The 24,216-nt window shown below is 44.5% G+C and overlaps 1 protein-coding gene across 2 annotated transcripts in view; it reads left to right on the top strand.

Annotated features, from left to right (window-relative positions):
- Window positions 1-16,886: 16,886 nt before the first annotated feature.
- Window positions 16,887-24,216, top strand: part of NTPCR (nucleoside-triphosphatase, cancer-related) — a 30,239-nt gene continuing 22,909 nt past the window's right edge. For both annotated transcript variants that reach the window (XM_021696099.1, XM_021696100.1), the window contains exons 1-3: window positions 16,887-17,005; window positions 21,586-21,748; window positions 22,249-22,345. In XM_021696099.1, coding sequence (XP_021551774.1) covers window positions 16,972-17,005; window positions 21,586-21,748; window positions 22,249-22,345 — 294 coding nt within the window. In that variant the 5' untranslated portion in view covers window positions 16,887-16,971. The remainder of the gene's footprint in view (window positions 17,006-21,585; window positions 21,749-22,248; window positions 22,346-24,216) is intronic.

The following is a 24,216-nucleotide window of genomic DNA, read 5'->3' as shown; positions in this document are numbered from 1 at the left end:
AAAGAGATAATGTCTCTCTCCAAAGCAAAAGGTAGGCAAGCTTACAGGATAGCATAACAATGATAATGGCTCCGTCTGGAGCAAAGTGTGGACACACTTACTGCCCATTATAAAAGATTCAGCTTCCCTGACTTCAGGGTTCTTCTGTAATGGAACCCACTGTGTGAACAGCTGTTGCTGTCACATGGTCCTCTTTGAGTTTCCCTGTAGGAACTTGAACTTGGAGAACTGGTACAGGAAATGCTGATAGTCTCCTGACTATTATGATTCTGAGTAATAAAGTCCTTTGTCTCTGACCTAGGAATCTCTTGTCTTCTATCAGCATCCATGAAACTGTGGCAGATAATTTGTTAGTTTAGGAGCAGCACAGAATCTCAGAACCTTCACAGGTATTAACAGCAATTACTCTAGATACTTTGATAAGACACAAAAGATAGGAAATGAGTCCCACAAAAATCCAGAAGGGTACCACCCCCTTGGTTCAATTTCCAGGAGACCAGTGACTTGGACTCTGTTGAGATATCCCTTCCAAGATGAAGAATAAGCTGCTGCATTTGACCCCTGTGATATTGTGATTTGTAATAGGAAATATGTATTTGGTCTTTGGTCCTGTTTCTGGCACAGAGCTCCCAAAACCCTTGGAATTTCCTAAATGATAAGAGCAATAAAGGTGTTTTTTGTTATGTTAACAAGGTGACTTTTAGAAAGCATCTAAAGATGGAGGCTGGTTGCCAAGGGAGCCAATCATGCAATTAGAAAGTTGAAACTTTCAGTCCTATCCTCCTGACCTCTACAGAGAGGAGAGGCCCTGGAGATCAGGTTCAATCACCAATGGCCAATGATCTCATCAACCAGGCCTATGTAGTGAAGCTTCCGTAAAAACCTAAAAGGAGAGAGTTCAGAGAACTTCTGGGTTGGTGAAACTGTGGAGATTTGGGGAGAGTGGTGCTCTCTCTTTTTGTGGAGTGAAGCTCCACACACATTTCCCCAGACTTTGCACTGTGCATCTCTTCCATCTGGCTCTTCCTGAGTTATGTCCTTTTATAATAATCAACCTAGGGGCACCTGGGTGGCTCAGTTGGTGAAGTGTCCAACTCTTGATTTCAGCTCAGGTCATGATCTCATGTCGTGAGATCGAGCCCCATGCCAGGTTCCACGCTCAGCACTCAGTGGGGAGTCTGCTTGAGATTCTCTCTCTCCCTCTCCCTCTGCTCCTCCCCTGGCTCACACTGTCTCTAAAATAAATAAATAAATCTTAAAAAAAAAAAAAAGCAGCCTAGTAAGTAAACTGAGTTCTGTGAACCTCTCTAGCAAATTAATCAAACCCAAGAACTTCCAATTTATAGCTGTCGGTCAGAAGTCCAGGTGGCAACCTGAACTTGAGACTGGCCTCTGAAGGGGGGGGGAGTGGCACAGTCTTGCAGAAGTGAACCCTAACTTGCAGAATCTCATGCTGTTTCTGGGTAGATCGTGTCAGAATTGAGTTGAATTGTAGGATACCCAGCTGGTATGTGAGAATAGCTGGAGGTGGTGACACCACCCCCCCCACCCCCCCCCCACACACACACTAGAATTGGTATTTAGCCCTTCTTCTCACTCAGAAACAGGCAGGGCATGTCTCACCTGTGCTGGCTACTCCCACCCATTTATTGAGTGATCTGAAAAGTTGCCAGTTTCGAGTGGGGCTGACAACACTGTCCGGGGAATTATGGAGAGGCTTATTCTCCCACATGTTATTCTACCCAGCATTGCTTCTGACCAAGGGACTCACTTTTCAGTCAACAAACTGCAGCCATAAGCGCATTCCCGTGGAGTTTGTTGCTCTTAACTATGTTTCTTGTAACTCCAAGTACCTGGCTTCATGGAACAATGAAGAGCCATCTGGAAACTCAGTTACATTGGCAGCTGGGTGCATAGAGTGTGTAATATACTTTCTAAATCAACCAACCGAATATGATGCCATTCTCCATAGCCAGAATTCCGGGGCCTGGAAATCAAGGGATGAAAATGGGAGTGGCTCCTCTCTTTATTATCCCTAATGACATATGTTTTCTTCCAACCCCATGACTTTGGGCTCTGCTGGTCAGGAAGTCGTCACAAGGAGACACATGAATGGTTCCATTAAAATGGAAGGTAAAACTTTGGGCTTCCCCATGCCAACGAATCTACCAGCAAAGGAGGGGGTTACTATACTGACTGGGGTGATGGATCCTGTCTATCAAGGAGAAAAAATGTGTTGTTACTACACACTGCAGGTGGGGGAGGAGGAAAAGCAGTTCAGGAATATATCTATTGGGCAGTATCAGTGGAAAGCCAGCAACCTACTGTAGTAGGACTGCTAATGACCAGAACCTTCTGAAATGAAGCACAAGAAGGTTTGGGTCACTTCACCAGGCAAGGAATCACAATCAGCAGAGGGGCTTGCTGAGGGCAAAAGGAATTCGGAATGAGTAGTGAAAGAAGGCAGTCTTAAATACCAGCTGTGGCCACGTGACCAATTATAGACATGAAGAAGGTAATGGCTTGAGCATTATTTCTTTATTTTAATATGTGTACATTAACCATGTCTTCTTCCTCTCTTCCGTTCCCCTACTCTCTAACATAATAAGTGTTCATAGTGGTTAACCCTGATCTCAACACTAGTCACAGGATACCCGAGGGCGAGTGTGGCCCAGCTGGAACGGGATGACCCTGCAAAGGTGGATAAAGGGTTAGCATACCCTCCTCTGTTTCCATCTTACTAGGAGTTGCTGCATCACACTAAGCAGAGGCCTGAGCTCCCAGTTATCTCGACTTGGAGCTTATATCTGGCAAAGGCCAGTGCATGCGGATGCCGTGCTCACATGGGGTAGACTGTGATGACTTTGGGCTGTGTCCCCTTAACTAAGCTGGAATTACCTTTTCCAGAATTCCCAGGCCTCCTCCATTCTTCTGGGTCAGCTTTGGCCTCAGGGAGCATCTCCCGCAAGGCTTGAAGATAGCGATAAAGCAGCAGCGACGTGTTTCGACCTCCGAGGGTCAGTTCACGGCTCCGGGCACAGGGTCAGCTCTGCATGTTGTTGCTGATCTCCCAGCTCCCCCTGCGGCTGGGGGCACAGCTGGGCCATCAGCTCCCCTAGCTGCTGGCACATCTCCTCCAGTTTCTCCAGGCCCAAGGCCGGAGGGTGTGGCTCCAAGGCAAAGGTGACAGCCCCCCCCCCCAGTCACCCATGACAGCCCCTCCCCCAGTCACCCATGACAGCCCCCCCCCTCAGTCACCCATACCACTGAGGTTGCAGGTGGTGAGAAACAGAGTGCCCTTGCCCTCGTCCTTGTCCAGCTTCCCTTCCCGACATCAGGCTAACGGGCCTCTAGGGATGCCAGGCTGAACACCAGGCAGAGGCAAGCTGGATCCACAACTGTATGAGCTCTAACCCTTAATCCCTTACTCTGTGTCACCCACAGAAGTTTGGTTTCTTTGACCAAACTATATCTGATACAGAAGGTGACATTATTAATGGGGTCATCTTTAAATAGAGAGGATAAAATTTGCTAAAAGAGGAAATATACATGAGGGAACAAGAGCAGTAATTGTGGAAGGCCACAGAGAAAAGCATTGAGTGAGGCCCTTTGTGCCCGGCTGGGCCCTCAGTGAGAGTGGGTGAGAGTGTGCATGTGTGTGTGTGTGTGTGTGTGTGTGTGTGTGTGTGTGAAAGGCCCTTCACAAAAGGGCACAGGAAGACCATTTTGCTCTGGCCTCAGATGATCTCCTAATGCACAATCATAGCAACACACTGGCAGGACTTGATGAAGACAGACATCATACAAGTAAATCAGAACAGCCAACTTGAAATCATTAGCAGTCCCCATCACCTGCTGTGATGGCTCATGTTATATATCAGCTTGGTTGGGCCATAGGGCCCAGATATTTGGCCAAATATTATTCTGGATATTTTTGTGAGGGTGGTTTAAGGGCTGAGATTAACATTTAAACCAGTGGAATTTGAGTAAAAGCATATTCTCCTTCATAATGTGGGTGGGCCTCATCCAATCAGTTGAAGGCCTGATTAGAACAAAAACTGAGGTACACTAAGTAAGGCGGAATTCTCCAGCCTGGTGACCTTTGAACTTGAACTGTAATATTGGCTCTTCCCTGGGTCTCCAGTCTGGTGGCCTACCTAGCAGATTTTTTAACTTTTTTAACCAGTGCCTATAATATGATTCTCTTCTTTCTCTGGAGAACCCTGACTCATAAACCCATGAAGTATGGATTCATTTTTGAAAAATTATTGTAATTATTTTGTGAAAAGAAGCATGGTTATATTACGTTGCATTTCTGTTCAAAGTTTTGATTTGTTACATGTCAATACTCTTTTAAATTACACAATGTTTTATAATCCTGTTCCATTACTGTCCCTCTAGCTTAGTCTGCTCTAGCCATCCTAGCCTCCTCCCATTCCTCAAATATGCCCCCAAAACTTTGCATTTGCTATTCCTTCTACTGGAAATGCTTTTCCCTCAGATACCTGCATGGCTTGCTCCCTTGCTTTCTTCAGAGCATTGCTCAAATGCATCCACAGAGGTTTCCTTACCCTCCACTCATCTGAAATGACACCCCCGCCCCCCGCAACTGGCTCCTCCGTGTTCATGAAAACTCACCAGACACACAGAAGGCCAGCTGCTTACCGTAGACTTCCTCTCTGCAGGTGGAAAATGACAGCAAGTATAAATGATCATGAAATTTCGTAATAACCAAAAGAGAAAGAATTGGCCAAAAAAATGTAGATTTGTATCTCAATAATTGCATTTCCAGTTCTCAATCTGTTTCATAGAGCTGTTATTTTAGAATTTAACGGATTCTAAAAATATATTAACAACTGGTTTCTACACTGATACCTGTGTAGAGCTGCCTTCTATCTCTTGGCAAAGTGTTCTCCACTTGTAGAATGTCAATATTGTCTGATTAGAAAAGTGATACATTTGAGGGGCGCCTGAGCGGCTCAGTTGGTTAAGCCTCCAACTCTTGGTTTTGGCTTAGGTCATGATCTCAGGGTCATGGGATCCAGCCCTCAGTGGGTTCTGTGAGGAGCGCAGGGTCTGCTGGGGATTTCATTCTCTCGCCTTCTGCCTCCCTTTGCCCCTCCCCCACTCTCTAAAATAAATAAATAACATCTTTTTTTAAAAAGTGATACATTCAAGCCCCCTCAGGGACACCAAAAAAAAAAAAAAAAAGAAAGAAAGAAAGAAAAAGAAGTGATGCATGATCTTGTAGAAAACAGAAGATACAGTAAAACGTAAGTGAGAAAAATCAGTCATTGAAAATCCAAGTATCCAAAGATAACCAATACCAAAGTTTTAATCATTCACCTTTTATTTATTTCTATTTAATTAATTTATTTCTAGGCATACATAATATATACATCTATACTTTAGATTTTGTATAGTTTTGGTTCCTTTATTTTAAAAGTTTAATGTGTTTTGCTAGGCTCATTAAAATTCTTCAGAAGCAGAAATTTTTCCTGGCTACATGAAACATTTATTTATTTATTTATTTATTTATTTATTTATTTATTTGAGAGAGAGAGAGTGAGAGAGAGCATGAGAGGGGAGAGGGTCAGAGGGAGAAGCAGACTCCCTGCCAAGCAGGGAGCCCAATACGGGACTCGATCCTGGCACTCCAGGATCATGACCTGAGCCGAAGGCAGTTGCTTAACCACTGAGCCACCCAGGTGCCCTACATGAAACATTCTATAGTATGATTCTGTCATAACATACCTAATCATACCTTTATTTTAGGACATTTAAATCATGTCCACTTTTTCATCATAATTGATAACAATAAAGTGAGCGATTTGTTCATAAATATTTGACATGAATCCCCTTTATTTTTTTATTTTTTGACATGAGTCCCCTTTAATATTTGGATACTAACCTTGCCTTTTGACCTTAAGCTAAGCCTACAATTACTCAAATTGCTATATGAAAAGAGAAAAATTCAGTGAATCTGATTAGTTTGGTAGTAGAGATACTGGCTAAATTTCCCATCACAATCTGTCATTTTTTTCTTTTTTTTCTTTTTCTTTTTGCCTTTATAGATATTCTAAGCCTCAGGTTTTGCTGTTCTTGCTTCTAATTGTATCTCAGAAACAGAATTTGAGAGCCAAGGACCCCCATAGAGGCTTTCTGGTCCAACTTCCTCATGCTGCCAATGAGAGGGGTAGGGAGGGGGCACTCTCCAGGGCATAGTTGGTGTTAGAACTGCCAGATTTAGCCAAGAAAAATATAGGACACTTCATTTGAATTTCAGAGAAACAATAATTTTTTGGTTTCAAAACGTCTCGAATATTAAATGGCTAAAAAAAATATGCGTTGTCTACCTGTATTTTCCAGCAAACGTGGAGGGGGGATGCACACTGCAAACCCAGGCGTCCGGCTGCCTTGGGTCACGCGCTGCTCATCCCCCAACACTGCATCCGGAGACACGGGCACCCTTTTTCTCTAGCCCCTTTCCCCGATTCTGGGCTGTCTGTTCCCTAAATTTCCATAAGGACTACAGAAAACATGACTTCAGAATCTGCAATTTTTGTTTCCATTACAATGCTGCTGGGATAAGTGCCCTCATTTGGGGGCTCCCCCAGGACTCATATGGCAGAGGTACTAGTTAGGCTCTGGGTCCTCAGTATTTGCGGAGTCCGTGACCAGGTCCTTTCCAAGGCACCCCCAGAGTCGAGCCTGGACAGGTAACCGTTCTTAGGAGGGGCTGCAGCAGTGGCAGAATTTGGAACGTGGTCAGGTCTGCGCGTGCGCATGTGTGCCCGAGCGCACTGCTCCTCATCTCGTCGTGCATCTCCTGTGTCACCTGTAAACTTACAGCTGCTTTTCCGGGTCCCTGCACAGAGCCCATCTAGAGGGTTATAGCCGTGCCGACAATTCTGTACTAGCCATTTTCAGAACAGTGCCTCCGCCGCAGGGAGGGAGTGATGGATCTAAACACAATACATTTGGATTTCAGCGAAGCACTCACAAAGGGTGGAATAAAATCGAATCATCAAGTTATGCATTAGAACAAGCCAGATGACGTCCTTTCTTCACCTGATGCAGTGCACTTGTGGGGAATGAGGGCCTTAATTCCTGGCTGTGCCTAAACCCCAAACATTTGTGTGTGTTAGTATGGGGGGGTGTTGTATATGTGTACATTTTCAAAAACGTTATTCATGATTTGGAAAACACTAAATATCGAGAAGTATAATGAGGGAAGTTAACTCATTTTCCCACCACTCATCCACATCACTGTTAACATTTTGGATTATTTCTTCCCAACCATTTTTTCATGTAGCCATTTTGAATTTAATTTTATTTCCATATAGTTATAATCCCATTATACTTGTAATATCCTATGCTGGTCCTTTATTTTACATTACTCGATTGTATCTTTCCATCCTGAAAGTGAAAATTGTTCTGACTGCAAATGACTTAAGTGACAGGAAGACTTTATAATCTCATATGCCCTGAGGCAGGCTTGGCTCTGGGTGCCTGTGATTTGGAGGCTCATTACAAGGAGCAGGTTTCTTGTTTCTCCGCTGCGGTCTGCGGTCTGCAATGCCAACTTCTTCCTGGCCTCTGCGTGTTAACGGGGGACTCAAGCGGGGGCTCAGGGACAACTCCGGAGGAATCTCATAGGACAGCTAGCCTGCTCCGTCCCCCAGGCTACAACAGAGCAGGAAGCAGTCCCCCAAACATGAAAAAGGGTTTACGTGCTGGGCAGCGAAAATCAATGTGGAATTCAGGAAAACAGAAAGAGAGAATGTAAGAGTGCAGCACGGTGCCCGGCACATAGGAGGTGAGCTTAATAAACTTCACGACTGATGATGATGAGGAAGAGGAGGAAGAGGAGCTGCTATCTGAGGAAGATTAAACTCTGCAAACCTGACTTACATCGGGACACAAGAAGAGGCGGTGGCACCCCAGGGGTAGGCCATCCCGATCGTCTCTTGACGGAATTCCAATCTAGAAAAAACACAGGGCACAGAAGAGCAGGCTCAGCAGTACCATCACATGTTGGCAAAACCCAGACTGAAAACATATAGGACAAACCAGCAGTTTCTTTAACAAGAACAACATGAGAGATGGAAGGGGTCCTTTTTATTAAAGGGATACGAGATGTTTCAACTCATTACAACATATGAACCTTACGCAGATCCGACTCAAACCAAAAAAGTTAATGAGTTCATTAGGGAAATACGAGCACCGACCTGGTATTTTATGATATCTGGAAATAATATTTTAGATGGGGTAATGGTATTGTGGCTGTGTCTTCAGAAGTACCTCCAATATTTTAGAAAGGCATATTAACACATTTGTTAATGAAATCGTGTGATATCCGATATTTTGCTTGAAAAAATCCCGAGTGGGTTTAGGAGGAAGAGGGAAAGGCAGGGGGTGGGGGCACAGACGAAATCATATTAGCCATGAGGTGATAATCGCTAAAGCTGGGTTTGGGTCCATGGAGCCCCTGATTCTACTCTCTCCACGTTTTTACATGTTTGAAATTTTACATGATGAAAATTTAGGAAAAGGAAAAAAAAGAAGCAACCCTGGAGTATAAACACAAGTCTAAGAAATGCTTCTTAGGAGCAGTGCAAGTCCTCAGAGAAAGTGTCAGTTACATATCTAGCACGTTCTCCTTCCAGGCACGGAGGAACACTGATGGACTTTACACTTTGTATGAGCTTCTCCATAAATAATCTCACTTCCTTCTTATTTTTAACATTGTTAAATGTTAAGTGTTAACTGTTAACATTTTGGATTATTTCTTCCCAACCATTTTTTCATGTAGCCGTTTTGAATTTAATTTTATTTGCGTATAGTTGTAATCCCATTATACTTGTGATATCCTATGCTGGTCCTTTATTTTACATTACTGCTGGGCAGGAATTTTATTTTTATTTTTCAGTTATGGATGCCGAGGCCCAAAGAAGTTGAACGACTTGCCTAGGGTAAAATAATAATCTGGTCCCAGCTCAGCGACTTGAATTCCCTGTTCAGTGCTCTTTTCACATTTCCAAAAGTTTATTTCTATGAAAAGCAGTCATCCTCAGTTGTCACTCATGAGCTTGTGGCTGGGTGGGAGGCCCGGCTGAGAGGCGGCCCTGGTTCTGCTTATGCAGGTTTGGGGTATCATGCCCTGCTCGGTAAAGATGAGCAGTGTCCCCACTACGAAGCTTCGGGTCTGCGGGATGGCAGGGAGGCTGCTTCTCTGGGGCGGGGGGCTGTGTGTGTGCAGGGTTGGGGGCAATGGCGTGAAACCCGTGAGGCACTACACCGCCCAATATTCCTTGGACCCACGAGCTCACACACCACCACACTACTTAGTCCCATTCTTTCCCACTTTCCCTCCCACCCTCGCTTCCCTGCCTACCCAGTCTGCACAGTGGGGAGAGTGGTCCTCCAAAGCCCTCTGTCAGCCCTTCAGACTCACTCTGACTTGAGGCAGCTGTAAGAAAGGAGCAGAATCCTGGGTCTCCCCACTGTCTGTGCTGAAGTCTCCAGTTGGGACTGTTTTCTAGGGACAAGGAGGGGACACGCATGTTTTTATCATAACCAAGGCCTTGGGGGCCATCGGAGGAGGCCCCAGAGCCATTCCTCTCAAGGATCTTCACCAGCCTTTAAATTCAGGTACCAGTTTAACAGGATTCTAGCTACAATGAAAGCCCCTGCTGGATAGGTGGTCTGCCTTGGACACCAGAGTTATTTGCAATAGTGGGGGTCTCCCACTTGGCTTGCCTCTCCTTCCCATCCTCACCCCGTTGGCGATGTGTCCCCTGCAGCCCAGCTCAGAACCCCTTCTCTGACCACCCCAGTCCTTACTGATCTCTTGCCTTTTGTCTGACTTTCCATATACTGTTTTTTTTTTATTTTAATTGTGGTCAAATACACATAACATAAAATGCACAATCTTAACCATTTTTAAGTGTGTGGTTCCGTGGCACCAAGTACATTCATGGTGTTTTATAACCACCACCACCATCCATGCACAGAACTCTTCTCATCTTGCAACACTCAAACTCTGTCTCCATTAAAGTGTATCTTCCATTTCCCCTCCCCCTAGCCCCTGGCAACCACCCTTCTACTATCTGTTTTTATGATTTTGACTCTTCTAGGGACCTCACCTAAGTGGAATCACATAGTGCAGTCGATGCTTGAACAACCCAGGTCTGAGCTGTTTTAGGTTCACTTATATGTGAATTTTTTATGGTACAGTACTATAAATATATTTTCTCTTATAATTTTCTTTTCTTTTTTTAAGATTTTATTTATTTATTTGAGAGAGAGATAGAGAGCATGAGTGGGGGGACAGGAAGAGGGAGAAGCAGACTCCCCACTGAGCAAGGAACCCCATGTGGGGCTCAGTCCCAGGACCCCGGAATCTGACCTGAGCTGAAGGCTCAACCGACTGAGCCACCCAGGCGCCCCCTTATGATTTTCTTTTTCTTTTGTTTTATTATGTTCAGTTAGCCACTGTATAGTACATCATTAGTTTTTGATGTAGTGTTCATTGATTCATTAGTTATGTATAACACCCAGTGCTCATCACAACACGTGCCCTCCTCAATAATGTTTTCAGTTCTCCAACTTACTTTATTGTAAGAATACAGTATGTAGTACATATAACAGATGAAGTAGGTGTTAGTAGACTATGTTTTTGGTAAGGCTGCTGGTCAACAGGAGGCTATTAGTAGTTAAATTTGGGGGGAGTCAAAAGTCATACCTGCATATTTACCTGCCCAGGGGGTTGGCAGCCCTAACTCTTGTGTCATTCTAGGGTTAATTATATTTGTCTTTTTATGTCTGCCTTACTTCATACAGCACGATGTCCTCAAGGCTCATCCATGTTATAGCACACGTCAGCATTTCGTTCCTTTTGAAGGTTCACTAATATTCCATTGTGCGAATAGACCACGTGGTTTATCCATTCATCCATTCGTGGACACTTGAGTTGCTTCCACCTATCGGCTGTTGTGAACATGGCTGTATAAATATCTCTTCAAATCTCTGCTTTCAATTCTTTGGATATATACCGGAAATGGAATCACTGGATTCGGTGGTAATTCTAATTTTTGGAGGAACTGTCGTACTGTTTTCTACAGTGGCTGCACCATTTTCTATTCCCATCAACGGGGCACAAGGGGTCCAGTTTCTCCACATCCTTGCCAACACTTGTTCTTTTCAATTTTTGTTTGTTTGTTTGTTTACTAGTAGCCACACCAATGGTGTAAGGTGTCCATAGTATTGATTTTTTCTACAGGTTTCATTTTTGTCACTATCTAATTGTGTTGGTTGTGTTGGCTTCCAAAGTAGATTATATGTATCTTTAGGGCAAAGAGCCTATCATATGCATCTTTTGTTACCCTAGAATACCTACTAAGCACTCTGTAAGCAGAGGTGATAAATACAATTGATGACACTGACATTATATTTCTTCAGAATGCTGTTATGAGCAGTAGGCTGCTACTATTCATTTGTATTTCTTTCTCAAATATCTTTAACATAGAGGAGGATTTTCAAAAGTGTTCCACCGGAAAATAAACTATTGAGTTAGAAACTCATTTATTTAGCAAGCATTTACTGAACACCTAGATGCTGGGGATAGAGTAGTGAATAAGCCTGACTTAGTCCCCTCTCTCATTTTTATTCCAGCAGAGGAGAAAGTCATTACGTTAATTTTTTTTTTAAAAGATTTTATTTATTTGACAGAGAGAGAGTCAGCGAGAGCAGGAACACAAGCAGGGGGAGTGGGAGAGGGAGAAGCAGGCTTCCTGGCAAGCAGGGAGCCCGATGCGGGGCTCGATCCCAGGACCCTGGGATCATGACCTGAGCCGAAGGCAGACACTTAACGACTGAGCCACCCAGGCGCCCCCATTACGTTAATTTAAATAACTGATTATTCAATTACGACTATGGTCAGTAAAATGAAACTGGCTGAGTTCTCATTTGGGGACTCTCGGGGGAAATCCATGTTCAAGCTCACCCTTGTTCTCAGCAGAATCTAGGTCTTTGAGGTTATAAGAGTGAGGTCCCATTTCCTTGCTGGCTTAGGGTCAACTTAAGGTGATTTCACATAACCTATATGCATGGTGGATACAGTTTGGGAGTAAGGGAATTTGGGGGGTTATTTGAGAATTCTACCCACAACAAGGAGGACTGCTGCATCTCCCCACTGTACATCTGTGGGCTCCTCAGAGCAATTCTTCCAGCCAACACACTGGCATTCCCTCCCCCAGCCAACCTCTGTAACTTCAGGTGACCTTGGCAAAGAGAGGTGGATGGGATGTGTGTGAGCCTGAAGGGGTACCACAGGGCTGTGACTGGGGCTTTCTAGTAGGGCTTTGCTGTCCCAGTACTTAGGATGTCGCACTAACCAACCCCACTGTCCGTATTAGAAAGGCAATCCTTGTAGGATTCCTTGTAGGATGTGAGTGCCCTGCCCAACTTGTTGCTCAAGCAAAACCTTGTGACTGCTACAGGGACATTACTACCTGAGCATGACTGTTTAATGTTACCTCAATCACACCAACTCTAAGGCTGGGGACTCTCCTGCCCCTCTGCCCTTGCTCTACTCCTTCTCGGACAGGCTGGTGCTGTCTGTGGGGATGGCATTCACCTATTCACTCATTTATGCAAGAAAACATTTATCAAGCCCCTATTTTATGTCAGTGAATGCATGATCATCTCTCATCTGGATTATTACAGTGGCCTTCTGACGGTCTCCCAGCTTCCACCCTGACCATCTGCAGTTTATTTTCCACACAGATGCCTGAGGATCTTCTCCTTCTCCTAAAAATAACTTAGATAATGCTACTCCTTTGTTCAAAACCCTCCAATGGCTTTCCTACTCTACTACAGTAAAAGCCAGAGTCCTCACCACGGCCTATAAAGCCTGCAGGATCTGGGCCCCTGCTGCCTCTTCGACCTCATCTCTCTCTCCTAGTCTTCTCCAGCCACGCTGGCTTGCTGCTGTTCCTCCTTCAGCCAAGAACTCCTGCCTCAGGACCTTTGCACACACTGATCTGGCTTTCTAAACTGCCATCCCCCAGACTTCTTCTACAAGGCTTGCTTCTTTCAGAGCTCTGCTCAGGCAGTATCTTCTCAGGGATATCTTCCTCGATCACCCTCTGTAAAATGCACACACACCCTTTGCGTTCCCCATCCTTTTGATTTTTTTTCCCATGGCCTCACCACGATGTGGCATTCTATCTCTATATTTTCTTGTCTGTTTGTTCGTCTCTCCACACTAGAATGTGACCTATACAGGGCAGACTCTGTTTTCTCTACTGCTGTCCCCACCCCCCGCCCCCCAGAACAGTTCCTGGCACACAGTGGGTGGATGAATGTGCTGTAAGTACTACGCGGCATGCTACATATAAAGAGATGGATAAGAAAAGATCCCTTAGGGTCTTGCCTTTTGGGTGGCAGAAGAGGCGTATATACACAGATCCTTGTAGTGTCAGGACGTGGGGTGCTGAGAGAGCACTGCTGAGGGGCCAGGAGAATAAGAAAAGCCTTCCCAGAGCAGGGACATTTGAGCCTGTCTTGCAGGATAAGAGGTGACTGGGGAGAGAGGGAGGGGTCCCCACCCCTCCCCTTGTCCTTCTGCTTCAGTCACACTGGCTGGTGGCTATCTTCAATCCCGAGGTGCAGGGAATGACACGGTTAAAAGGGAGAGGAACACGTCAGATAACAGATTTGGGTTTAGGGACCTCTGATTTAGCTTGGATCATGTGCTTCCTGGAACCAATCACTGAGCCAGAAAGATGGAATGCTCTCATTGGCCAGGCCCGAGTCACGAGCCCCTACCCCGCCCTCCCGCCCCAAGAGAAAGGGTGGGGAAGGAAATTCACTTTTTAATCACAGGACCTGGGCCTGGGGATGGGATGGTCCTAAAAGGATAATTCAGGTGCTATTTCCACATAGGGAAATAAATGTTGGGGGCAAAACACGGTTACCACTTTTGATTTTTCCCACTTTCCTCTTTCCATATCCCTGGTAGCCATAATCTTTGTTCTGGTCTCAGTTTTCTTGTACTCAGGACCTATCACAAACTACATGCCAGAATCTTTGTTCTGTATCCAGGCCAGGGAGATGCCACTGGACACCAGCGTGAGGGTGTGTGTGTGATGGGGGGGGGAAGCATCCAGGCATGCTGGGCAGGAAGAGCGGGTGTTGAGGGTGTAAAGCCATCCCTGGTCCCCTATAGTGAGGAGGCCTGGAGTACCAACAGATCAGGCTTCACATACAGACTGTTAAATAGTCTTTCTAGGTATTTACTGATAAAACAAGTTCTTCAGGAATAAGATCCCATATTCAGAACAACTGAACTATTAAAGAAGAAAACAGCTTGCATAGTGCCTTAGTCTGTTCCGTTGCTATAACAAAACACAGACTGGATGACTTATAAATAACAGATATTTCTCACGGTTCCTGGAGGCTGAAAGTCTGAGATTAGAGTGCCAAGATTGGGTGGGGGCCCTCTTCTGGGTGGTAGACTTCTCTCTGTCCTCACATGGTGGAAGGATTAAGGATCTCACTGGGGCCTCTTATAAGAGCACTAATCCCATTCATGAGGCTTCCACCTTCAGGGCCTAATCCCTTCCCAAAGGTCCCACCTCCTAATACCATCACTTTGGGCATTAGTTTTCAACATACAGATTTTGGGAGGACACAAACATTCAACCTATAGCATTTACTCTTATAAAGCCCTTTGTTTTGCTTCTTAAATGCTCTTCTGTCCTTTAACTGTAGAATGACCAGCCATCCTGGTTTGCTCAGGACAGAAGGGGTTCCAAAGACAGTTTTAAAATTAAGACAGTCCTGGCAAAGCAGAGATATGAAAACAAACAAAAAACTGTGTTTTTTAGGACTTTTAGGATTCTGAAATCATGGAAAATTTAAACATGTACTTACAAACTGCATCTTACCAAAAGGGAGACTGCACCCAGGTGCTGCAGGAAGAAAGAATTGAAATCACCTGTTCCTTAAGTAATTACATCCTGGTTTAATTGTAAGCAAAAGTTAGACTCAGAACATATTTTAATAACCTATTTATTCTAAAATATGTTCCTAATTATTCTCTAAGTATTTCATCTGTTATTGATGTATAACACATAGAGGAAACTGTACAAATCAAAAGACTCAGATCAATGAATTATCATGAAGTTAAGACACCATGTAATCACCACCCAAATAAATCATTTTTAATGGAAAAAAAAAACCCACATCCAATTACAGAAGAATATTCTTTTTGTTCTCTAAGACATCAGTACTCTGGAAACTGTATGTTCCTTGAGCTACCTAAACTGATGCCCATTAGTAGCTACCAGAATGCCAGGTACAACATCAAAAGAAAGATAGTCCAGGGGTGCCTGGGTGGCTCAGTTGTTAAGCGTCTGCCTTCGGCTCAGGTCATGATCCCAGGGTCCTGGGATCGAGCCTTGCATCGGGCTCCCTGCTCCGTGGGAAGCCTGCTTCTCCCTCTCCCACTCCCCACTTGTGTTCCCTCTCTCGCTGTGTCTCTCTCTGTCAAATAAGTAAAATCTTTAAAAAAAAAAAAAGATAGTCCAAACTCCTAGTGATCCTTATAAATTATAAATGGTTTTGCAGTGATGGAAATTTTTACATAATTAGCATTGAATGTTTAAGTGTTTTTGATTAAATGTTTTTGATAAAAACAAGAGTGTATTTATGACTGTGTACGTGTTTCCTTTCTTTTGGAAACTACTACTATGGGTTTACTTGGCTACATCAGCCGTTCTTGATTCCAATTTGCATGAGGTTAAAGATAAAATGTAGGTGGAAGGCCCTACATTAGGAGTGATGCAGCTTTATAAATGTTGCCAAAATGATGGTAATGGCTACACTGTACAAATCTTATTTTTTAGATGATTACTTTTTAAATAGCTAAAAGAACTGAGGCCATCTGACTGATGTATATAGCAGACTAAGGGGAGCCCTGGAGGTCCTGTGTGGGCACAAACCAATTAAGTTGAACACTCAGTGAAATTGCTTTCTCAGCCAGGATGGAGAATGATTGATCACAAGTCAAACCATACACATGTCAGACTGAAAGAGTTTACAGGTAAATTTGGCCCAAGGCCATTGCCACTTCATTTCTCTGCCTGAAACACTTCAAGTGGTTAAGTGAGTGGGGGAAAGCCACTTAATTCTTTGTACCAGGAGATCCTCCAGCCGGGTCTTGCGTTGGTTTCCACTACCGTATGGAGGTAAAAAGGACCAATTTCTGGTCTTCATATGCACGACTTAAGTTGGGAAGTCTGCCGGAACAAGTGGTTCTCAACCCCAGTGAACTTTAGAAATTGCTGGGGAGTTCAAAACAACAAAAAAACATCCAGATACTCAGGACACACTCCAGACCAAACACTCCGAATTTTAGGGATGTGGGGCCCAGGCATCAAGCACGTTTAATCAGGTAATTCTACTGGCAGCTATGGTTGACAGCGCTGAGCAGAGTTCGAATTGGTAAAAACCTCTTCCCTTTGAAGGAAGGGTCCCAAGACCAAACTTGCAGAAGGGCTGTCCCCTCAGCCTGGGGGAATTTCAGCTCGCAGGTCCGGATGTCAGCGGCAGGACTCCGGGGACCGCGCTCAGGTACCGTAGCACCGGCTTAGTAATACATTCTCGCGCACCTCTCCTTGGAGACACCCCGCGTGAGCCAGACATCGGGGGTCAAACATGTAGCACGTGGACCCAATGAAGACCTGTCCACCACCCTCCCGACCCTTCTAGGGGAGGACGTCCGCACGCGCCGAGACCAAGAGCCGAGAGCGCATGCGCGAGCGATGCGAACGGCGGAGGTACACGCGCGGACCTGAGGCGCATGCGCGTTCGCAAAGGCGGTGCTTCCGGCCGACGGAGGCGGGGCCTGGGGCACGGTGAGGGGCGGAACCCAGGCCGCGACCCCCACCCGGGCGCACCGTAATGGCCAGGCACGTGTTCCTGACGGGGCCCCCAGGTAACCCCGCCCAGGTCTCCGCTTCCGGGGGGCTGCGTGGGGAGGCGGGCGGCGGGGGGAGGTGCGCGGGGTGGGGGCGGCCGCGTGCTCTTGGGGAGGGGTCGCTTTATAAAGCTCCAGGGCTCCGGCTGCTGGCCCCTGAAGTTCCCAACTTAAATTACAGGCTTTTTGATTTGAAGCCTACGTGTCCCTTCTCAGAAAGCGCGATTTTAAGTACAAAAGATAGGATTAGAAATGAGGCCGACGCCAGTAAGGAAAAGAACATTGTGGTTAGGCAGTGTGCGGGCTTCTTTGCGAAGGTGTTAAAGAGCGGGGTCCAGCGGCAGCAGTGTAACTACGTAGTTTTGAACTTGTGATGGGCACGAACGATACTGCAGGATGTCTGCTACACCGTGATTGACATGGAGGCGTCCGGTTTCTGTTGATAGTGACACGTGCTGCCGGTACTGTGGCTCTGGCCTACATCCATAATGGAAGGAAGCACGGATTTCCGCTTGAAGGATAATGAAACTAAAGATGAAACCTCCCCCCCCCCCCCCCGGTTCCCGCAAGGATGAGGCTGCAGGATGAGAAGCCCCTCTCAGATCATGTGTCTGTGCCTGGCCCCTCTAATGCCAGTCATTGGGCAAAGCCTTCAACCAACCCCGTGGGGCTGTGAACGGATGGGATAGTATTCATTCAAATGAGAGACTGGAGGAGGAGATGCTCTTTAAACAACGGCCCTACACATGTATCAGGTGTGACTCAGGAAGGTGGTGGCAGCATCAGATGGGCTAAGGCAGAAAGGTGGGCTTGGAGTGGAGAAAGTGATTTATTTCTTCAGCTCCTTTTTTAAGGTGGATCTGATGTTTAAGTTAGTGGAGGGTTCAGGTATCAAAGATTGTCATTCAGGGCCTAGAGTTGTCTTCCACTTTATTTTAATGGTTATGTTTTGCCTTAGGTAGCAAAGGCAACACTTAATATTGTAGACTTTGGAATTTTATTTTTACCAGGCAATGGGGAAGTTGTGAAGAGAGTGGTTTGAGGAATTTCTAACATCCAAAGTAGTCCCTAACCTTGCAAAAGACTGTCTTCTGAAAGTTGATTTGTCAGTCCTTTATTTGAAACTGGGAATGCCATTTGCTCAGCAGGCTGGCCCCAAGACATTTACGTGTTTCATAACAGAAGCGATTTGTTACTGTGTTAGTACCTGCCTGGGTCCTGGAAGTGGCTGGGGACAGAGGTTGGCCAGGTCAACACTTGTTTCTCTTCCCATTTCCTTTTTCATAAAAGTTTTATGTACACACAGTTGAAAGACTCAAATAATTCTACAATATATCTCTTCTAAGCCTGTCCTAACACCTAGGCACCCTCTCTTTCTCTTCATCTTCCTAGTGCAGTTACAGTATAATTTTGATTAGCTCAATACATGTGAAAGCTAATCACAGAAAAGCCATGTAATCAGTAATCTATAGTTTTCCTTTTATGTATAACTTTTTTTCCCCTTTGGAGTTACTGTCAGGTTTTTTAATAGTTTCTTTCTTTCACTAACTCCGTCTCAAACTCTGCCTGCTGTCTAAATCTAATCTACATATTCAGATCATCAGGTAATATATCTTCTCAAAGAGGTTGCTTTTTGTTCTATATGTTGTCAGTGCCCCGCCAGTGTGTCCTTGGCACTTAGCATTTTTCCCAACTTCCAACTGTCCAACTTGTGACCGATCTTGGAGGGCTTTCTCTGGTCACTGAATTCTATTATGCCTGTGCGCGGGGCAGGCCTGAAGGGCCAGGGGATTCCTGTCCCCCAGGAATGTCCGAACCCATGATAGATGGAAGCTGGTGGATAAACTCCCTACTTCCTCACCCCTCAGACTGGAGAACTGAGGCCTGTGTCTAAAACTGTCCCCTAGGGATTCCCCAGTGGGCTTCGCTACCCACACAGGTAACTGACTTGATAATGCAGTACTTCCCTTGGGGTCTTGGGGTCACTTTCCAAATTAAACTACCTGCACTTGAATCTTTATCTTAGGTCAGCCTTATGAGAGAACTAGAACCAAAAGGATTCTGGAGCTCTCTGACCTGCTCGTCTTGCCTCTGCGTGGTATGGACCTGTCATTTTGGGGTCTCCTTCAGCATAGGTTACCTCTTAGTGTAGACAGCACGAGGGTAGCAGCTGAATTGATAGAGGTGAAAAATTAACTGAAAGATTTCTAGAGCTGACGAGGAAGGGGCTTGAGCCAGTACCTCCTCTTGCTTTCCCTTGTCCTATCCAACATGCAGGACACGCAGTGCCCCCTTTTATTATAGCTGCTCTGTGTTACCTCCTTCAAAATGGAGTACCCCCTTTTTTTTTTACATTTAGAGTAATACCCACTTACTATAAGACCAAAAAAAAAAAAAAAATCAAAGTTTTAAAGAAGAAAGTAACAATCACATGGAATTGCTGTATACAGAAATAAGTGCTGTGAACCTTCCCAGTTCCTTCTCGACATTTCCTTCTGTAGATACATATACTTCACTTTTTTTTTTTAAGCTTAATGGAATAATACTGTATATACCTGCTATGTCTTAACCTGCTTTTTCTCCATCTATCCATATATTGTGGTCTGTTTTCTGTGCTAATAAATCTAGGTAAACTGTATTCTCTTTAATGGCTGCATGGCATTCCTGCATGTTTATATGTCATTATAAACATGGCACCATAATTTAACACTCCCTTACTGATCAACATATAGATTGCTTTCCATATCTTGCTGTTACAATGAGTACTGACATTCCTATATATAGGAAAAAATATACTGTTTCCTATATCTTTGTGCTGTGGTCAGATTTTTGCTGAAGGTGAATTCGTAGCAATAGAATTGCTGTGTGCTGTGGAAGGCACATTGAAGTTGCCCTTCAGAAAAGTACCAACTTACATACCCACCAGTGCCACTGGCCTGCATTAACCAGGTTCTTCGGTGACTTTTCTTAAAGCAGCAGTTACTGGAGCTGGGATGAAAAGCCTACCCGGTTCTCTTCCAGCCACAGGGAGCGTGTGTCTGCGTTGCTGTTCATGTTCCAAAAGGCCAGCCGCCATTGTCTGCTGGTGTGAAGTTGGGAGGAGAGGTTTATTAAAGAACAGATCATAGTTGATCTCAAGGAAGCTTAAAAGGGTTCTTGGGGAGCCCTGGTGACTCTGTGTCAGCAGCTGTAGAAATACTGTGATTTACAACCTTGTGGTATCTTGAAATAGTCTCTTGCAGACTTGTTGGAGGCTTCCCGTTCCATTTTTGGGTCATTATGATGCCATTGCCTTCAATGTGTATGGAACAAGGCTCATAGAAACGAAGCCATGGTGACACACAAAGGCCCCTCTTGACATGTATGGTCCTTACTAGTTGTGTAAGCCTGGATAAGTTACCTAACCTCTCTGCGCCTCATCTGTAAAACTGGAACAAGAATGGTAAGTGCCCCAGAGGGGGCGTTGTGAGGATTTAACCAAGGAAATGCTTGTGGAGCATGCTAGAACAGTGCCCGGCTCCACAAGGCTGGTGATGAGTTTTATTTTATTAGCTCACACCTGTTGGTGCTTGCAAACACATAAGAGTCCATCAGAGTAGTTAACAGGCCAGGTGGATGAGGGGGTGGAGGTGCAGAAGTTGTAATTTGGGAAAGGGTTGGGGGGCAAGCCAGGGGAATGCTTAGGGACACTGGAGGAGGTCATAGAAGAGGTTACTGGCTTGCCTTCTTGTGCCTACCACCCCTTCTTGTGTAGGTGATTTTTAAGGGTGACTTAGCATATGTGGGAGGCCACAGGCTCTTGTGAGAAAGTTTAAAAATTGCTATTTCGGGGCACCTGGGTGGCTCAGTCGGTTAAGCCGCTGCCTTCGGCTCCGGTCATGATCCCAGGGTCCTGGGATCGAGCCCCACATCGGGCTCCCTGCTCAGCGGGAGCCTGCTTCTCCCTCTGCCTCTGCCTGTCTCTCTGCCTACTTGTTCTCTCTCTCTCTCTGTCAAATAAATAAATAAAATCTTAAAAAAAAAAAAAACACTGCTATTTCTAGTGGTATTAGTGGTATTTAAGAGAGACTTTTTTGGGAGACATAGCAATGTAAGTCCATGGAGGAGTGAAAGGATTTTCCCACCATTAAGTATAGGTCCAGAGTGTTCGGAAGGTTGAAATCCCAGTTTAAGGTGCCCAGCCTTAGACCCAAGCATGACCAGTTTTACTTCCTGGTGAAAGAGTGTGGCCACCCAAGGAGGAGAGTAAACCTAGTTCTAGAAGCTTGTCTCAGAGGATGCAAATTGCACCTGCTGTCACCACAAAGCCACTCATTTGGTCCTGGGATTGTGTATGTGACAAAATTAATGGTGTTTCGGAATTTCAAAATAAAACTTTAAGATCCAGTCCATATTTTTATTATGCTTGAAATTAAAAAGTTTTAATACCTGGAGCAATCAAAATTGAAGTGAAATTAATATTCATAAAATTCATGTGCAGCCCATTTCTCTCCCCACGGTGATTGCTCTCAGAGTCAGTGAGTGCTGTGCATCCTCTAGCAAGGGAGTGGTTCCTAACGGGCTTTTCTTTTGTTTTTGTTTTTGTTTTGTTTTTTTAGGAGTTGGAAAAACAACACTGATCCAGCAAGCCAGTGAGGTTTTAAAATCCTCTGGTGTGCCTGTCGATGGATTTTACACAGCAGAAGTCAAACAGGGAGGGCGAAGAATAGGATTTGATGTTGTCACATTATCCGGCATGCGGGGAGTTTTGTCTAGAATTGGGTACTGGTATTTCATTTCTATGTTGTTTTATTCTCCCTGGGCACAGGATTGAGCCAAATGATCCCTTCTATCTTGAAGAATCTTAGGCCTTTACGGATTTCTCAAAGAAAACAGAGATTGAAACCATCATACGAGAAAGTATAAAAATATCATATTTCACTTAAAACTTATTCCACCAAGTAATAAATTTTTAGCATTTTGTAACTCATAGTGCTGTTTCCTGTGCCACTTTTCTGTTGTGCTGCCTCCCTGCAGCTTCAGGATTAGCCCCCCAAGGTACCTGCCTGGTGGTGGTGGTGGTGGTATGCACTCTTGTTGGTAGCCCTGTTGTCAGGAGAGAACGTGGAATCAGGTTAGCTTTGTGTACCACCCCTTCTTGTGTAGGTGATTTTTAAGGGTGACTTAGCATATGTGGGAGGCCACAGGCTCACTGGAGTTGCTACAAACCAAAAATCAGTACAGGGGTCTTTCAACAGAGACTGCCCTGTCTTTTCATTCAGGTCAGAGCCTCCGCCCGGAAAACGTGAATGCCGGGTTGGGCAGTATGTGGTGGATCTGACTTCCTTCGAGCACTTGGCACTTCCGGTCCTGAGGAATGTAAGTATGTGATTTCTGCCTCTTGAGCCCATCTCTTCTTAGTGCACTATGGGAATTGCTGTCCTGGGAGCAGGATGGTTTTGATCCAAAGGAGGGCCAGTTTTGCATTTTACAGTTGGAAAGTTTTCCAGTGATTGAACCTTATAAAAGATATATGCACCATAATTTGATGTCACTCTGAACTACATATAAATTCCTTGTTATACATATTCAGCACATGGAAATATTTTATAGTGAGAGGGCTCTGATGCACAGCTACCATGACTCCCAAAGTTAAGTCTTTACTCTGCCTTCTTCTTATTTATAACTTAACCCTGTTTTCACAGCACAACAAATAAACATTTAGGAAGGGAAAGTGTCATTATATAAATATAATGGTAAGCACCTAACACATTACAGATATTCCTCAACTTACTTTGGTGTTACCTGCTGATAAACCCATCATAAGTTGAAAGTATGCTAAGTGGAAAACACATGTAATACACCTAACCTACAAACCATCATTGATCAGCCCAGCCGACCTTCAGCATGCTCAGAACACTGAAGGTTAGCCTACGGTTGGGCAAGGTCATCTGACACAAAGCCTATTTTATAATAAAGTGTTGAAGATCTCATGCAATATATTGAATCCTGTACTGAAAGGGAAATACATGATGGCTGTGTGGGTGCAGAATGGTTGTTAGTGTATTGGTTGTTTGCCCTCGTGATCTCATGGTTTCCTGGGATCTGGGACTCCAGCTTGTGCCCAGCATCATGAGAGATCTTACTGCATGCTGCCTCTAGCCCTGGAAAAGGGTCAAAATTAAAAATCCGACCTTTGGTTTCTACAGAACCTATATTGCTTCTGCGCCACCATAAAGTTGAAAAATCGTAAGTTGAACCATTCTAAGTCACGGACTATCTGTGATATACCGTGTATCACTGTATTATATTGAGATATAATTCACATACCATACACTTCACCCATTTAAAATACACAATTCAACTTTTTCTGTTATATACACAGGATTGTGCAACCAGTCATCACAATCTAATTTTAGAACATCTCCATCCTTTCAGAAGGAAACCCCATACCCATTGAGCAGTCATTCTTCATTCCCCTGTCCCTCCCAGCCCCAGCAACCACTACCCTACCTTCTTTGCCTATCAATTTGCCCATTCTGGGCATTTCCTAAAAAGGGAATCATATAATACGGGGTCTTTTGTAACTAGCATATTTCACTTAGCATAATGTTTTCAAGGTTTATCTACACTTCAGCATGTATCGTTCTTTTTCATGGTTGAATAATATGCCGTTGGATGGATATACCACATTTTGTTGATCTACTCATCAATTAATGGACATTTGGATTGTTTCTGCTTTTTGGTTATTGTGAATAATGCTGCTCTGAACATTTGGGTGCAAGTTTTTGGGTAGACATCTGTTTTCAGTTCTCTTGGCTTACACCTAGGAGTAGAGATGCTAGGTCATATGGTAATTTTATATAAATCTTTTTGAGGAATTACCAGACTGTTTTCCAGACTCAGCTGCACATCTCCACCAGCAGTGGATGAGGATTCCAGTTTCTTCACATCTTTGCTAGCACCAATTATGGTCTTTTCAATTTCATCCATTCTAGGAGGTGTGAAGCATTATATGATTTTGATTTGCATTTCCCTGATGACTGGTGATGTTGAGCATCTTTTCATGTCCTTACTGGCCATCAGTATATCTTCTTTCGAGAAATGTTTATTCATTTGCTTTGCCCATTATTAAACTGGCTTAATTGTGTTTTTATTATTGGGTTGTGAGATGTCTTCATAAGATCTACATACCAGCCTGTTATCAGATATATGATTTGCCAGTATATTCTTCCATTCTGTAGATGCCG

This window comes from Neomonachus schauinslandi, chromosome 6 (genome assembly GCF_002201575.2).
Source record: "Neomonachus schauinslandi chromosome 6, ASM220157v2, whole genome shotgun sequence".
Classification (NCBI taxonomy): Eukaryota; Metazoa; Chordata; class Mammalia; order Carnivora; family Phocidae; genus Neomonachus; species Neomonachus schauinslandi.
This window is presented reverse-complemented; position numbering and strand designations above follow the sequence as displayed.